General features: G+C 49.5%; 1 protein-coding gene across 1 annotated transcript; it reads left to right on the top strand.

The window, feature by feature from the left end:
• The first annotated feature begins 11,994 nt into the window (after positions 1-11,994).
• Positions 11,995-15,045, top strand: C23H1orf174 (chromosome 23 C1orf174 homolog). The gene is made up of 3 exons (XM_059866428.1): positions 11,995-12,153; positions 12,723-13,208; positions 13,951-15,045. The coding sequence occupies exons 1-3, from the start codon at positions 11,995-11,997 to the stop codon at positions 14,062-14,064; spliced, it is 759 nt and encodes a 252-aa protein (XP_059722411.1). The 3' UTR covers positions 14,065-15,045.
• The last annotated feature ends 430 nt before the right edge of the window (positions 15,046-15,475 follow it).

The raw sequence follows: 15,475 nt of genomic DNA on the forward strand, positions 1-15,475 counted from the left end.
GAGGGTGAGTCCATCCCTCAGCCGAGCCCTTGCGCGGTTCCAGCCGCAGAGGAGGATTCTCCAGCGGGAGCGGGGGCGTGCGGCGTGTGCTCCCCCGCATGCCTCGGCAGGAGCTGACAAGCACCAGCCTGGCGGTGCGGTGCCTGTCTGATCCCAGCTGTCTGGCTCCCGCATGGAGCTGCTCTCACAGCACAGAGGCAGCTTTGAGACAGGCAGAGATGATTTCCAAGTTGCTGCTCTGTGCTCTGCTGCCCTCAGCCATGCTGGCTGCTGCCGGGGCTCTGTGACATTCCCTGTGAGCCTGGGGTCTGAGCTCAGGGATGTGAAGCCACAGGGCAATGGGGAGGAGGGGATGGTCCCCCCCCAGCCAGGACAGCTATGTGCATGACCTCTGCTCCATTCTGCTCCAAGGCAGGATTCTCCAGGTGTCTGTGCCTGCCATTTAAACCTCCAAACTTCTTCTGTTGTCATCTGTTTTTCTTCTGTCTCTGTAAATTCTACCCGCTGATGATCCAGCTCAGAGCTTTTCTTGCTCATGGAGTGAGGGCTCTGCAGAGGGAAAGTGGCAGAATTGTCTCCTACTGTGCCCAGCTGGGTGACCAGCAGACCCCTGGGACACTGCAGCTCTGCTCCTCCTGGCTATTGTTGCTCTGGGGAATGGGAACTTCAAATGTCATGGGTGAGCTGGATGGGAGAGATTCCAATGAAAAGCAGAAAGGGTTGTTTGAGAAAATTAATTGAATTTATTTGACAAATACTTGCAGATCCAGGGAGCAAGTGCACACATACCTGGAAGAATTGCTTCAAAGAAAGCCTATTGTGCTGCTGTCACTTGTTCTGCTCCTTTTTCTTTTTCTTTTTTTTTTTTTTTTTCTCTTGGAACTGCTCTGAGCTGGAGAGCCGGTGACAGAGGAGTGCATTTCATCCACAGCCAACCCAGCAGCACATGGCCTATTCCGGAGGATCTCCACAGGCCATCATTGTCTGGCCCTGCCGCTGTCTGGGCAAATTTAGCACATAGCCAGTGGGCTGCTTTAATAGGAGTGCTGCGATTTCAGGAGAGCTGAAAATTTATATTTCCCTGTAATTGCCACAGCACACCTTAGTGCTGCTGCTGTAGCAGGAAAATGGTTCTCCCCAGTGCACCGGGGACTCAGCAGAGATGCTGGCACAAACAGGATAATGAATGTTAAGGTACCTCGCGTGTCGCACAGACTGAGCTTAAATATTGAAGGAGTAGCATTCCTGAAAGAGCCATGTCCCCTCCTTGGAGAGGGGCAGGATGTTATCTTAAACCTAGGGAGCATTTTGCCCTCTGCACATTGGGATTTGCACTGAGTCCTCATGACAGTGATAATGAGATTTGAGAGTTTGGAACACATCTTAATGCACTGTGTCCCTCATACCTCTTGTCTAAGTAAAATGAGTTTGAATTTTTCATTTTAATTGCATACTTGTGATCTGGAATAGGCATTCTTGTACTGAAAAGCATCCGCTTTTAGATCCACTCCTTGGGGCATACAATGACACAGGCACCCCGTGTCAGGCACTGCCTGTCAGAGCACAGCTGGATCCCTGTGGTAGGCATAGCTCTGCAGGCACTTCAGCCAGGCAGAACAGCTCAGGAAAGCCTCATGGCCCAGGAATGGCTCCCCTTCTCTGGACAGGCAGATTCAAGCAGGGTTTTTTATGCCATGACTGACTACTGAGCTTGGAACAGCATTCTCAGAGCCCAACTGACCCCAGTGCAGATGAATCACAAGAATCCCAGGATGGTTTGGGTTGGAAGCTCATCTTGTTCCAACGCCCTGATGTGTGCAGCGACACCATCCACCATCCACATGACCACACTGCTCCAAGCCCCATCCAACCTCGCCTTGAACACTTCCAGGGATCTAGGGGCAGCCACAGCTTCTCAGGAAAACTTGTGCCAGGGCCTCACCACCCCCACAGAGAAGAATTTTTCCAATTATCCCATCTAACTCTGCTCTCTATCAATGTGAAGCCATTCCCCCATGTCCTGTCACTCCAGGCCCTTGTAAATAGTCTCTCTCCATCTTTCTTGTCAGCTCCCTTCAGGTACTGGAAGGCCACAGTTAGGTCACTCCAAAGCCTGTTCCAGGCTGAACAATCCCAATTCTCTCAGCCTTTCCTCAGAGGAGAGGTGCTCCATCCCCAGTGGGGAGCGGTAAAACTGCTGCAGGCTGAATGGCACCAAGCCTGGGGATTCCCCATCCTAGGCCATCCCCTGACCAGCTGTACAGTGTTGGTCAGTTCCTCATATCCCTTGGGATCACACTTCCCTGGCCTCAAAAGCAAGCTCAGGGGTTTGGCTGTTGCTGCTGCCCTGTGAGAGTCCTTAATGTCGTTGCTGTACTGGAATAAGAAGTTATCTCTAACCCTGTAGGGATTTGGCAAAGATGCTGGCACGAAAATAGTTTGTAATGAGCTTTAAGACATATTAATGAAGAGAAGTATAATTATTATTACCAAGTTCAATTACAGCCCTTGGATTACAAATATTCTCCCACAATCCCTCAGGAAAGCAATGCATCTTGTCTCCGCAATTAAATAAACTGAGTGTCAAGGGGAGGGAAGAGGATTAAACTGCAGAAGAAAGAATTGCTTCAACTTGACTGTGGTGGCCCCTCTCCTCCTCCCGCCCAGCTCTCCCTGCTTTGAGGAGAAGAATCCTCACTCAGCACAGCCCAATGGTGATAAAATATTCCTTGAGAAACTGGTGGTTGGCTTCCTTCCAAAGACTCCGGCATCTGTAATGCAGCAGTTGCCATGCTAGTGGAATCTAATAAACTCTTGTCTGCAGTACTTCTGGAAGTGCACACCTGTACAGTTCTGCTGCCCAAAGATGCAACCTAGGCACTTCTTCAGGGTTTTTTCCTTCCGTGGTTACTGAGTGTGGAGACAAAACCAAGGGATGTGCCTGTTTCCCGTGCAGGAGTGTGACCAAAGAGCCCTGAGAACCGCAGGGCTGCAAACGCAGAGATCGCCGCGGGTCACGCAGGGAAGCTGCACACAGAGCGAGGGAAGCTCGACCTTGGCAACACAGCAGGAACATCAGCAGTGGTAAAAACAATGCTGTCCCCAGGGAATAGTGAAATGCAGGGGCTGCTCCAGCCTCCTGCCTTCTTGGCTGGCGCAGTTTGTCTCTGGAGAGCTTAGAGAGGAGGAGAAGCCGGTGTTCAGCTGTGTGTGAGCAACAAGGGGCACTGCACTGCTTTCCCTTGCTGGAAGAAATCCATTACAGAGAGGATCACCCTGCCATGGATGCTGGCTGGCACAGGGCCAGGCTCACTTCCAGGGCCAGAGCAGCTCTGCTGGCTCTGATGCCGGTGGAGAAGAGCCTGACAGTGTCTGGAAGGGGGAATGGGTAATCTGCAGGTGGGACAGGAGGTCTGGGAAGAGGGACAGGAGGTCTGGGAGGAGAGACAGGAGGTCTGGGAAGTGGGACTGGCAGTCTGCAGGTGGGACAGGAGGTCTGAGAGGTGGGACAGTAAGGTGCACAGTTGACAGTGCTGCTGTCTCTGGCCCCTGGAGCAGTGCAGGCTGCTCCAAGCTGGCCAGAGCAGGGGTCAGTGCTTTCTCTCTCTCCCCCCTGCTAAAATGTATCCTGAAACACTTCTGATACCAGAATGCACCAAGTTAAGCACAAGAGCAGAAGTCTCTGGTGACGTGGCTGAGTTTTGGCAGGACCTAGACAAACAATGACAAACATAGGCATATGGATGGGCATGGAAACTGCGCCAGTAGTGCACAGGTAAGTTACCCACCACCTTTCTGGGCACTGCCTATGAACTTGGTTTACTTTTTTTCCTATTAAACAGGATAACAAAAGCACAGCCACACAGTGTAGGAGTTTCTCCTTAAACAGTGCTATTATCTGCAGATGAAGCAGGGCCAACGCTTGTTTCAATTCCCTCAGAACCCTCTCTCTGAATGGTTTTCTTGTGCACCTGATTGTTGTTCAATCTCTCCTACCCAACCCGGTGTACACACGGTTCCAGGGCTTGCTTTTGATCACGTTGGCTGCAGGACACTTGTTCCTCCTGTGAACCCTGCTCCTTTGTTCCTGTGAGTGTGCCACCCATGGGGAAACCTTTGTCCAAATAATCTCAGATTCCCTGAAGAGCGAGAGCTGCCAGCTTTGCTTTCTAGTTGAAGTGACAGCAAGGAACATACAGATTTATTCTTCTATTCACTGGTGGCTTTCTATTCGTGTGTCCTCGGATCAAATCAAAGTGTCAAAACAACATGCTCGGCACTCCAGCGGCAGCTCCTGCCCACCAGACGGACATGTGAGGAGCAGGTATTTTTAGCAGAAAAGAATAACCAGCAAGGGGTCATGTAGTGAAGAAAATAACCCAAGACAATGGTAAGAAGAAACCAAGGCACTTCTACTGGAATCTGGGAGGATTGGTATTACACCAGTCACCCCTCTGCCCCAGGAAGAAGAACAGAAAGGGACAGGAAGATGTAGCAGTCAAGCTTCTGGCTCTGTGACAGTGTTATTAGAACACTCCGAGCCCTAAACCCTCTTCCTGGGCGGTTTTTAATTCTGACTCTGTGTTAAACATTAAGCACTATCAGTGCATGCAGAAAAGAGCCCTAGAAACGTGCTCCTTGAGCAGGAGTGCCCGGCTGAAGTCTTTCTCTGCTTACATGATTAATCTGTCTCTGAAGAGCAGCTATTACACACTGGGACGGTGTCTGGACAGTTGTGTGACATCTTTTGTGCAGGATGCAAGTAGTGTGGATGACAAGGGCATGAAGCCGGCCCTGTGGAGAGGTGGGAGATGACTCAGAGCTGTGGCATCGTGTAATGGAGCTGCTCCTGGAAAACCTGCTTCAAAAGAGTCGGGACACAGGAGATCAGCAGCGGTGCTTGATGGAGGCAATACCTGATGTAGGAAGTACTTAAGCAGATTGTAATGAGGATGTGGGTTCATTACTGGAGCCTCCCAGGGCTGATAAGGGAATCGCTCCTGTTGCACTGCAGTCCCCAGATGGAAGGAATGCGTAAGAGCACGCCGCACTGGGCCACTGGAGCCGCTGTCCTAGCGTGATTCCTACCCATGGAACAATATTGCTTGCTGTTGCATGAACAGAACATGTCTCCTCTGATTGTTTTTTCCTGCTCTTTTGAAGATAGATGCTGTCTGAGGATCCCCAGTGGTAGAAGGTCCTCTCTGAGGTGCAGTTACAGCTCTTTACACGTAACCTCTGGCACTGAGAACCTGTGGTAAAAAGAAATAAATCCAAGTGGGGATCTTTTGGCACAGTTTGCTCTGGTTCTGAAAGAAGTCGTGAGAGTGGACAAGAGACTGACCTCAATAGCATGTTCCATGGCCCTGCTTCAGGGTGTTTCAGCTGTAATTATCCCTTTTTAATTCAGGGAGCCACTGAACTGTGATGAGATTCCTGCAGTGGCTTAAACTTCCCCTCCTGTAGGATACCAGGGAAAGAGACACCTCTTCAGGAAAATGCTGATAGCTTCTTGCTCTGCTAAGAAAATGTTACCTGGCCCAGCTGCCTTCTCCATCTCAGGTGCTCATCCATGGGCATGTGCCTTTGCTTGGATCAGCTCTGTCCTGGGAGATTTCCTCTGCCCAGAAATTGGCAACTCTTATATGCCAAGAATTAAATTGTTGAAGGGTTTTAAACTTTACGTATTGAATTATTGCAAGACAAGTGACAGAAAGTGAGCAAGAGTTAATTATGTGACAGGGAGAGAGTGCCACTGTGCAGCAATCCTTTCAAAGGCAAACAGAAATATTTATAGACTCAGGATGGCACAACTTGCTGTGCTCTGACTCGAGATGTGCTACTGATTCACGGGGCAGCACTTTGGGATGGGGCTCTGATGTGGGCCACAGCTCTGCTGAAAGGTAGGTCTCACCTCAAGCTGTGTTCAGAGGCAAGTGCTAATGAGAGAAAATCTGGTAGGATATTGTCAAATCAGAGTTTAAAAACATCCTGCAAATGTCCTCTTTTCAGTCCCTTGGTGGATTTCCCTTTCTTCATGGCTGGCAGAGTGGCTGTGAGTGGTCACTGAGGTGACCCCTGCCCACACCACACCACCAGCTCTGTGGGGACAGTGCCCCGGCCCCTCCAGATTTGGGGCACACGCACAGCTTGTGCAGGTGCTCATTTCTCGGGTGATTTCCCACCACACCATGATACTTCTGTTCCATTCTGCCTTCCAAGCAGAACTGCAAAGTGCAGAAGCTGGGAGAGGAGACAAACATGATTCTGAGATCAAAACCAATGAAGACTTCAAGCAGCCACCCTGCAGTCACCCTCCTGTAGGGACACTCTCTGCCCTCCTTCACTGCTCCCAAGGGTTACCCTGGGCAGAGCCACCCTTGGTGGGCACAGCCTTGGCTGTGTGCCCTCCACAGCCCCGGGCCTGGCCCAGGATACTGTCGCTATTTTCAGGGACTGACTAATCCTGGGAGCAGGAAGAATCTGCTGTTACCTGCAGAGGACAGAGGGAAGGAGATAATTCATTCCCATCCCCAAAGCAATCCCTGCAGGCAGGTTTTGAGTCAGATTTCCAATCATGTGCCTTTGGAGACCACCAAGCAGGCTTAAAAGAAATCTTTATATTTTTAGCAGTAACATAATAGTGGTGGAAATTTAATAAAATTCACCATCAAATATTTATCCCATTACATTGGCTTAAGTAATTTAAAATGCTGAAATCAACATGGTGGGTTTATATTTAATGAGCCTTGTGTAAAACAGCCACTTCCATCCTTGTCAGGTATGTAGAGAAGACACTTGCATTCACTCAAAGAATTTTTATCTCCCCAAAGATATGGTGTTAAATAATGTACAACACTCACCAAAATGTTACCTGTCACTGGTGGAAAATCAGGCTGGGGCTCGGTGAGCCTGATGTTCGCTGGCATGTAGGACAGAGGAAGGGCATTTTTAAACTATTATTATTTTAAATCTAACTAAGCAAATTATGCTGAGAGCAGCTTGGGCTCAGCTTTTGGATGAAGTTCAGCCTTGCTGAGTGTGGTGTTCCCAGCCTGTCCCTCTGACAGCTGGGCAGGGTGGCAATGCCAGGACCAGGCTCAGCTACCTGCAGGCAGGGGAGCTGGAGGAAACAGAGAGAAGCTGTTTGTTCCTGAGATGCCCTGTTCCAGCTGGGAGCAGCACACTCGGAGCTGCAGAACACAACTGCTCCAGCTCCCTGGGGTGCCTAGCAAAGCAATCAGGCAAAATCCGGGCATCTCTCCCATGGAGACAGGCTGGGAGAACTGGGGGTATCCAGCCTGGAGAACAGGAAGTTCTGGGGAGACCTTAGAACCTCTTGCAGTGCCTAAAGGGGCTCCAGGAGAGATGTAGAGGACAATGGACAAGGGCATGGAGTGACAGGACAAGGGGGCATGGCTTTTAACTAAAAGAGGGGAAATATAGATTTGATTTTAGGGAGAAATTCTTCCCTGTGAGGGTGGTGAGGCACTGGCACAGGTTTCTCAGAGAAGCTCTGGCTGCCCCATCCTTGGAAGTGTCCAAGGCCGGGTTGGACAGGGTTTGGAGCACCCTGGGATAGTGGAAGGTGTCCCTGTCCATGGCAAGGGGTCGGAACGGGATAAGCCTTAATGTCCCTCACAGCCCAGCCATCCTGCGTCCCTGATTTGGGCTCCCGGCAGGAGGGCAGACAGGCTTGGTAGGGGCTGAGCCTCTCCCATGAGAACGGAGAGAACTCCTTGTCCCTCCCACATCCTTTATCTCGCCACGTTCCCCCGTATCTCCCCATGTCGCCCACCCTGCGTGTCCTGCCGTGTCCCCCATGTCCCCCGTGTCCCCGAGTCCACGAGCGGCGCGGCCACACCGCTGGTCTCACACTGACCCCCAGCGTCGGGCGGCGGCTGAGCCCGAGCTGCTGCCCCGGCCTGGAAGTTCGATGGGAATGGAACCCTAATTAATCCCTAATTAGAGCCTGTAGCAAAGCGACTTAACAAAGCGGGAAGCGGAGGGGCGGGAGCGCCTGTTCCCACGGCTACAGTTACTGCAGCCGTTAAATTGAACCAGGAAAAGGTTTCTGTAGCTGATGCTTTTTAACAGCCAGGCCAAGTTGCCAGCAAATCATTAAAATCCTTGTAATCAGTCTCTTGGAGCAAAGGTAAGGATTTGGACCCAGTGAGATGCTTTGTGCTGGGAGAGATTTACTTGTGGTTTGTGAAACACTTTAAAAATCAATATGCCAGGAGCAAGAGGGGCGTAGGGAGGGCAGGAGACCTGGGGCAGGTGGAATTCACGGGGCAGTGTTCGGAGGCGCCTTGGGAAGGATTTGCCAGGTAAACATAAGGGATGGTTACAAAAAGTTCATCAGTAGCAGGGGGACAAGAGCATGAACAGCAGGGCTCCAGGAAGGGTTTGGGGCAGAGTCCTGGCAGGGCTCCAGCTGTACCTATCACAGGAAGCTCAGTCCCAAACAGTCCCTCAGACAGGCACTGCAGCCCCCCAGGCTGGGCTGGGTTCTCTGCACTCTCTGTTCTCTGATGTTCCTTATGGTTTGTCGTTAACGAATGTCACAGGTTTCCTCTTTGTTGCTCTTTCTCACAAAGCCCACGTACAGCTCCGTTGTGTTAATTAATTTCTTCAGATACTGCCTTTCCATGTTTGGTCCTTGATAAAACACTTGCTAGAAATCCAAAATAAGACTCAAAGAGATTTCTCACATGGCAAGCATAAAGTTTCATTATGTACTGTAAATTGCCTGTGATTTCTGTGTCAAGGCTCACCAGCTCCTGATGTGAGCACTCCTCTGAGATGGAAATAAGGGGTTTATTCCATGTGAGTGGTGCAAAGGTCCTCAGATCAGCAGCTGCATGCAGATCCTTGTGAATTTCAGTTCTAGATGGGGTATCAACTCCCAGAGTATTTCCCAGGACACAGTGCCTCTGGGAGCCCAAAATGGCAGTTCACAGAATCATGGTTTGGCTTAGAAGGGACCTTGAAGATTATCCAGTTCTAACTCCCTGCCATGGGCAGGGACACCTTCCTTAGAGCAGGTTACTCAGAGCCCCATCCAGCCTCAATGCTCACCAAGATTACCTGAGCTGGCACGACAACACCATGTGATGGAAGGGAACAGCAGCTAAACATTTTTTCTTCAAATCTTCAACACAAGACCAACTCTTCCTGCTGAGGAGGCAGAGGAGGCAGCCAGAAGGATGCAACAGGGAACAAGGGTCCTGGTCCTGGTTACTGGGAAGTGGATCTTCCTCCTGCTTTCTCCACAGAAGAATTCAGCCACTTGAACCCCACCCACCTTTTCCGTGGCAGGAAAAGGCCAGCCAGCACTCCTGATGGATGGCTGTTCAGTATGACAGACCTCACATTCAACAGTTAACAGCCAGCATGTTTACAGGCAACATTTTTTTTGGCTGCTGTCCCTGGCATGTCAGTCATGTTTAGCCAAATGAACTAGGAGGATTATAACAGACAGGGACACTGGTGCAAGTGACAGGCGCAGAGACAAGTGCTGCAAGAAGCTCATTTGCACATCAAGTTTCACAGCCCAGCTCTCCCTTCCTGCTCCATAAGCTCATCAGCTGCTGCTGCAGAGCCGCCAGTCTTCACAGGAATGATGGAGCTCACAAAACCCTCTTTTTATTTTTTCTTCCCTGCCTGCTTAGACAACAGATTCTAATATAACTGTTTTTTTTTTTTTAATATGGAGAATAAGCCCCCTTTTATGTGGAAATGTGGGTTTAATGTAAATAGCTCGTGCTGCTCTGATTCTCTCAGAGGGCTCTTGGCTGTTGGCAGTCCCCCTGTTGCCTTTCAAGTCACTTGGGAGTCGCTGCTGCTGAGATGGGGATGGATCTCAGAGGGATCCACAGTCTCTCCTGGGTGCTTCCTGCGCTATGTGACAGTTTTTATCTCAGCCATATTTCAGAATGTGCAAAAACATCTGAAGCTGTGAAATTGTCACTACCTGCCCCCAAAATAACATGGTTAAAGGAGGGAATAGGGAGAGTGTGACATGAGAGCTCTGGACGGAGCCCTGCTATCCCAGCTCCATCTAAATTGCTGTGTCCCTTGTACCCTGTGTCCAAGGCCACCCCACAGAGCCTCATGTGCTTGTAGTTGTGTACCTCACCCCACGCCTGGTCACCGAAGGCCATGGGACTGCTCAGGGCTTTGCCACCCCCTTCTCAGTGCTCAGTCACATCAGCTTTCCAAAGCAGCATAAAACCCCAGAACCATACAGTGTTGTGAAAAGTGTTTATTAGAATTAGATTTTCCTTACTATTTTCAGTTTGTTGTGGAAATTAAAACAAGAACCACGTTTTCCAGCTGCAGAAATGCTGCTTTTCAGTCAGCTTTAGTCTGCGGCTGTTTACAAGACAGTATAAGTTTTCACTGCCTAATAAAAACAATCATCTGTATTCCATGGCTGCAAGCAACAACACTGTGAGAGAGTGGAGCAAGTCAAGGAGGTTTTGGAGAAGAATAAGAATTATCTCACCCGGAGAACAAAGCATAGACGGACCCTGAGCACTGAGGGAAATTGCACAACAATGTGCAGGCGAGTCTCCAAACCTGCATGGTTTAACTGGGGGATTTTATACTTTTGAGAAAAAATGTATTTCTTGAATATCCCCATAGGTACAGTCTTGCCACTTATTTCTGCGATTTAAATTGTTGCTTCTGTTTTTTAAAGCCAGGCTGAACGGGCAAGCATTTAATCAGCCAAGTTGGATGGAGGAGCACAGGTACCACTGAGACTCATGGGACAACTCTACAATGAGCAAGAACATTAAAGGCTGCTATAAAGAAACAAGCTCCTGTGCCCTCAGATGGACAGAATTATAAAAATCCCCACAGCATCCCCAAAGCACTGAATTAACTGGAGAAGGAGCAGTGTTTAATGTGATGGATGGAGCCCGCGGGCCCCATCGTGGGGACGTGGCCGTCAGGGCACGGATACCTGCCATCGCTCCCTGCAGCACCTCCCCGGGAACATCAGACAGGATAATTACGTACTTAAATCTGGGTGCTTTACTACACAGAAATTCATCTGCTACCCTCAGAGTCCTTGAAGTTAAAGAGGGATTTGAGTTACTGACATAATTTGTTCCCTGAGGGCTGTGGAAAGCAGAGAGAAGAACATCTGAATAATAACTCTTCGACCACGTCTTGAATGGTAGCGAGTGCTGCTCCAGAGTGAGACACAATGGGAAGCAAATGATTTCAAATGTTTATAAGCTACATAGCTCCCAGGCAGGATGGGGCTGGGTTTTTCCCCAAGCAGCTGGGAGGGAGGTCCTTCAGAAACTGCAATTGCAGCCTTCCAATACTTGAATGGAACTCATAGGAAAGATGAGGCAAGACTATTTACCAAACCATGTAGTGACAGGACAAGGAGGAATGGGTTTAAACTGATAGAGGATAGGTTTAGATTGGATATTGGGAAGAAATTCTTGGCTGTGAAGGTGATGAGGGACTGGCATAGGTTGCCCAGAGAAGCTGCAGCTTCCCATCCCTGGAAGTGCTCAAGGCCAGGCTGGACGAGTCTTGGAGCAGCCTGGGATAGTGGAAGGTCCCTGCCATGGCGGGGAGTGGGACTTGGTGATCTTCAAGGTCGCTTCCAACCCACCCCATTGTGTGACCTGTGACAAGCTGCTTTGTGCTCCCTTTGCCAAAGGTTCCGTTAAGGTGATGCTGTCTGTCGTCCAAGCTAGGGGCTGCTGGGTGTGAGGGACTGTGGCATGTGAGGGGCTGCTGGGTGTGAGGGGCTCCTGCGCGCGAGGGGCTCCGGTGTGTGAGGTGGTTCGGTGTGTGAGGGCCGTGGGCTCCCCGCCCTCGCTTGGTGGGATGACACTGCCCTTTGCCCGGAGCCCTTTGTCGGTGCCCGGAGCCCTTTGCTCGGTGCCCGGAGCCCGCGCTCGCCCCGGGGTTCCTGAACGGAGCTCCACAAGATGGCGAGCGCGGGCCCGCGCGCGGCCCAAGATGGCGGCGGGCGGCGCGGCGCGGGGCCGGAGGCGCTCGGACACCCACGGCCCCGCTCGCCCGGCCCGGCCACGGCACCGGGCCCGGCGCTCCGCGGAAGCGGCCCCGGCAGCCGACCCCGCACAGCCCGCCGGGGAAACAGCCGACACGGCGAGCCCGGTAGGAGGGACGGGGCCGGGTGGGATGGTATGGGAGGGAAAGGCCGCGGGGCTGGGCGGTCACAGAGCGGGGGGGGATCGCAGGTGATTATTAACAGCTACAATCTGAGCATCATCATGTGGGAATTATCAGGATAATTGAAGTAAATTTATTGCCGTTTCCTCTCCTCCCACGACGTTGTTTGTGCCGCTGCAGAAATACAGAGCAAATTTAGCCGCTTGCCGTGCTGGGTGCTGACAGGCCTGGCACAGTAATTCCCATTAGCATCATCCTTAAGAAAAATAAGAACATGGTGATTCACCTCTTACGGTGCTAGTTTATTCTCTGAGCCAAGTGGTTTTTTCTTGCTGGTGATGGACTGTACATTGTGGTTTATGTAAGCTGTCTGCTCCTCTTTTCCTCTCTTTACATGTACTTTATACTAATTACTTGTCTTAGAAGGTTTGGATCAAAATGCCACTTGTGTGATGGAGCCCTTCTGTTCCTTTGCAAGTAAAGAGAGGAGGTGATTTTATTCTTCTTTATTTCAAGTGAGCTTTACGATCTTGTCTTTTTTTTTTTCTTAACAGCGTTCATCACATGGAGCTGCTGAAGGACAGCCTGCAAAGAGGATGAAATATGAAGAAAGCAATCTAAAATCAGAGCTAGAGGGACTCACATGTGAAAGTGGAAACCTTGCTACTCTGGGGGAAACACCTAAAACATCTGATGAGGATGGAGGTTCAGAAGATCCAAGAGACAGCAGTATAATCCAACAGGAAAAAGATGAAAGCATTCCAGAGACTGATGAAGGGAAGCCGGAGAAGGAGCGTGGTGTTTCTCTGGAGCCACACACAGTGAAATCCAGCGGCGCTCCATTAAAAATGGGTGGATGTCTGCACCACTATCAGGTATTCAGTGAAGAGGAGAGCAGCTGTGGGAGTTTTGACGGGGCCACCTCGGAGGATGCAGAGCACCCACGGAGGCCGATGCTCCTGGAGCACAGCAGTGGCCTCTCGGATGAGGACAGCAACCAGCCCATGCCAGTGCACCGCTTCTTTGGAGATGTTGAACTGGTGAGATGATGAGTCTGTTCCTGCTTTAGACCCAGCCCTGGTCTGCTTAAAATTTGCCTCAAAACTCTTGGTGAATTCGGCCAGTATTGTTGGGCCCTGTACCCCAGATAAAACTGTCTCCATCGGAGATGAAATTACTTGCCCAGCTAAATTAATTTCAGGTGTAAAATCTTTCTTTTTATACTTTTTAGTCCAATTCCATGAGATAGGTATTTTAACTGATAACGACATTATGGAGACGCAGTATTGTTGGCAAAATAGACTTTTGCTGGTCTTTGATTCTTAGCAGAATCATAGAACAGCTTGGGTTGGAGGGATCTTAGAAATCACCCAGTTCCAGCCCTGCTGCATTGGGATTGTTTCCCGGTTTCTGTCTGCCTCAGCTTTTGAACTGACCCAAGGGCCAGAGCTTTACATTTGAATCCCTTTAACAAGCATAACTTTGGGGCAAGTGATGCTGCCACCTTTTAGGTGTTTCTTGTGGTATTTAGTGGGGATTTGTTTAGGGAGCCCTTCACCCTCTGCCAGTTCTCCTCATACCAGTGGAAGGAATGCCAGCCCTGAGGCTGCCCATGGATCTGGTTTGGGCAGACTCCCCTCAAAGCCCCACAGCTTTAGCTTTGTGCCACTGCTGCCAAGCTGAGGGTTGGTTCCTGTGTCAGCTGAGGGAGGATGGGAGCTGGTGGAGGTAGGAGTTCTGCCTCCACAGACTTTCCTTGTTGATTTGATCTTTTCCCTCCAGCACCTCCCAGAAGTTGTGCTCCCGAGTGTGACGAGAAGCAGGCGAGAAGCCAGGAAGCTCCATTTCATTGCAAAGGAAGATGATGAAGAGGAGGAGGAAGAGGATGATGTCTAACAACAGACTGTGAACAAATTAAACCCTTCTTCATTCTCTTTGTGACCACATGGCGATGGCTGTGCCAGTAACATGAGGTGTCTGTTTGCCTTTTCTCAGGGAGAGAACTGGGAGAGTTTGTTTTGCTGGAGTTGGCAGATACAGTATTCCAGTGATTATCTGGGGCAAATACTGAATTTTCAGTGGTTTGGAAATAAAGTATAATTGAGCACTTTACCACTGATATTTAAGAAAAAACCCCAGGGAATATGGAAGTTCTTATGGCTTTTTTGTAAATTTGAGCCTCTATCTTGAGAAAGTATTTGGTTTCACACCTTTTTTTGCAAAATAGTCAAGAAAAGGATGCTGGAGCAAGGTTCTTTTTAATTCTGCAATGTCTGTGGCATCCAGGTAATAAAGAAGCAAACTAACTCCCTTGTACCAAGAAGGTCAAAGGTCTTTCTTGTGTGGGTTGTTTACACCTAACCCAGGACCAATTAAACCTCTAAAATGCAGTTCTGCTGGCAAAATGAAATGCAGGATGTCAGACTGGATTCAGTGTGTTCATCTCCGCAAGTTCAGCACATTTGCATTGCACATCAGCTCCCCAAACAGCCACCCTGTGGTGCTGCCTCCTCCCTTCACCTGCTGCTCTAAGTGTTGTCCTTCTTGGTTTCCAGCTGGTTTCCAGCAGGGATTTTAGAAACAAATGATTTGGTGGTGATACACAACAAATACTGTCCCTTGGATTTGACAGACAGGGGAAGATTGCTGAGGCTGTGGGGCAGCCCCCTCTGCACGTTTAAAAAAACAAAAGGAGCAACTTCAGCCAATTCCAGAAACTGTTAATTCACCCAGTGTTTTTGGGAATATTTCTTTGAAAGTGTGATTATGCAATAAGCTTCTAGATATTTATTGTTATAGCTTCTTCTATGTTTCTAAAAATAGAGAGAAAATGTTATCAGCAGATGGTTTAAATAAATATTAATTTCTACAGCTAGAGCTTGTTAAACATTCAAAAGTTGTAAGGCAAACAAATTGCATATGCATGGCAGGGTAATGCATTCCCATTTCCACTCCAGCTGATGCATTGTTTCTGTCAAAGATATTTCTTGGCTCCTTTTCCCTCTAATTCTGTAACACGGAAAAATCCAGATTTTTTAATTGCATATTCATAGTTGCAGCCCAGCTCTGTGTTGCAGCAGCTCCTCCCAGCATTCCATCAGTGCTGTGTTTGCTGCTGGCTCTTTCTAGCAAACACAGTTTCACACACAGACATTCATTTTACTTGCAAAATGCATTTTCAGTTTGGAGGACATGTGCCACACAGGTGACACTGGATTTGTCACCAGAATCCTGCCAGTGCTGCCCTCCCCAGTGTCAAACCATGCAGGAAGGGAAGCTGGAAGGATCAATTCCATGCAGTGGAATT

Source organism: Haemorhous mexicanus, chromosome 23 (assembly GCF_027477595.1).
Source record: "Haemorhous mexicanus isolate bHaeMex1 chromosome 23, bHaeMex1.pri, whole genome shotgun sequence".
Lineage (NCBI taxonomy): Eukaryota > Metazoa > Chordata > Aves > Passeriformes > Fringillidae > Haemorhous > Haemorhous mexicanus.

Excerpts from the sequence above, each read along its gene's own strand:
- C23H1orf174 (XM_059866428.1), top strand. The coding sequence starts at position 11,995 with ATGGCGGCGGGCGGCGCGGCGCGGGGCCGGAGGCGCTCGGACACCCAC. Across the intron at positions 12,154-12,722 it reads CAGCCGACACGGCGAGCCCG|CGTTCATCACATGGAGCTGC; the intron begins GTAGGAGGGACG and ends TTTTCTTAACAG. Across the intron at positions 13,209-13,950 it reads TCTTTGGAGATGTTGAACTG|CACCTCCCAGAAGTTGTGCT; the intron begins GTGAGATGATGA and ends TTTTCCCTCCAG.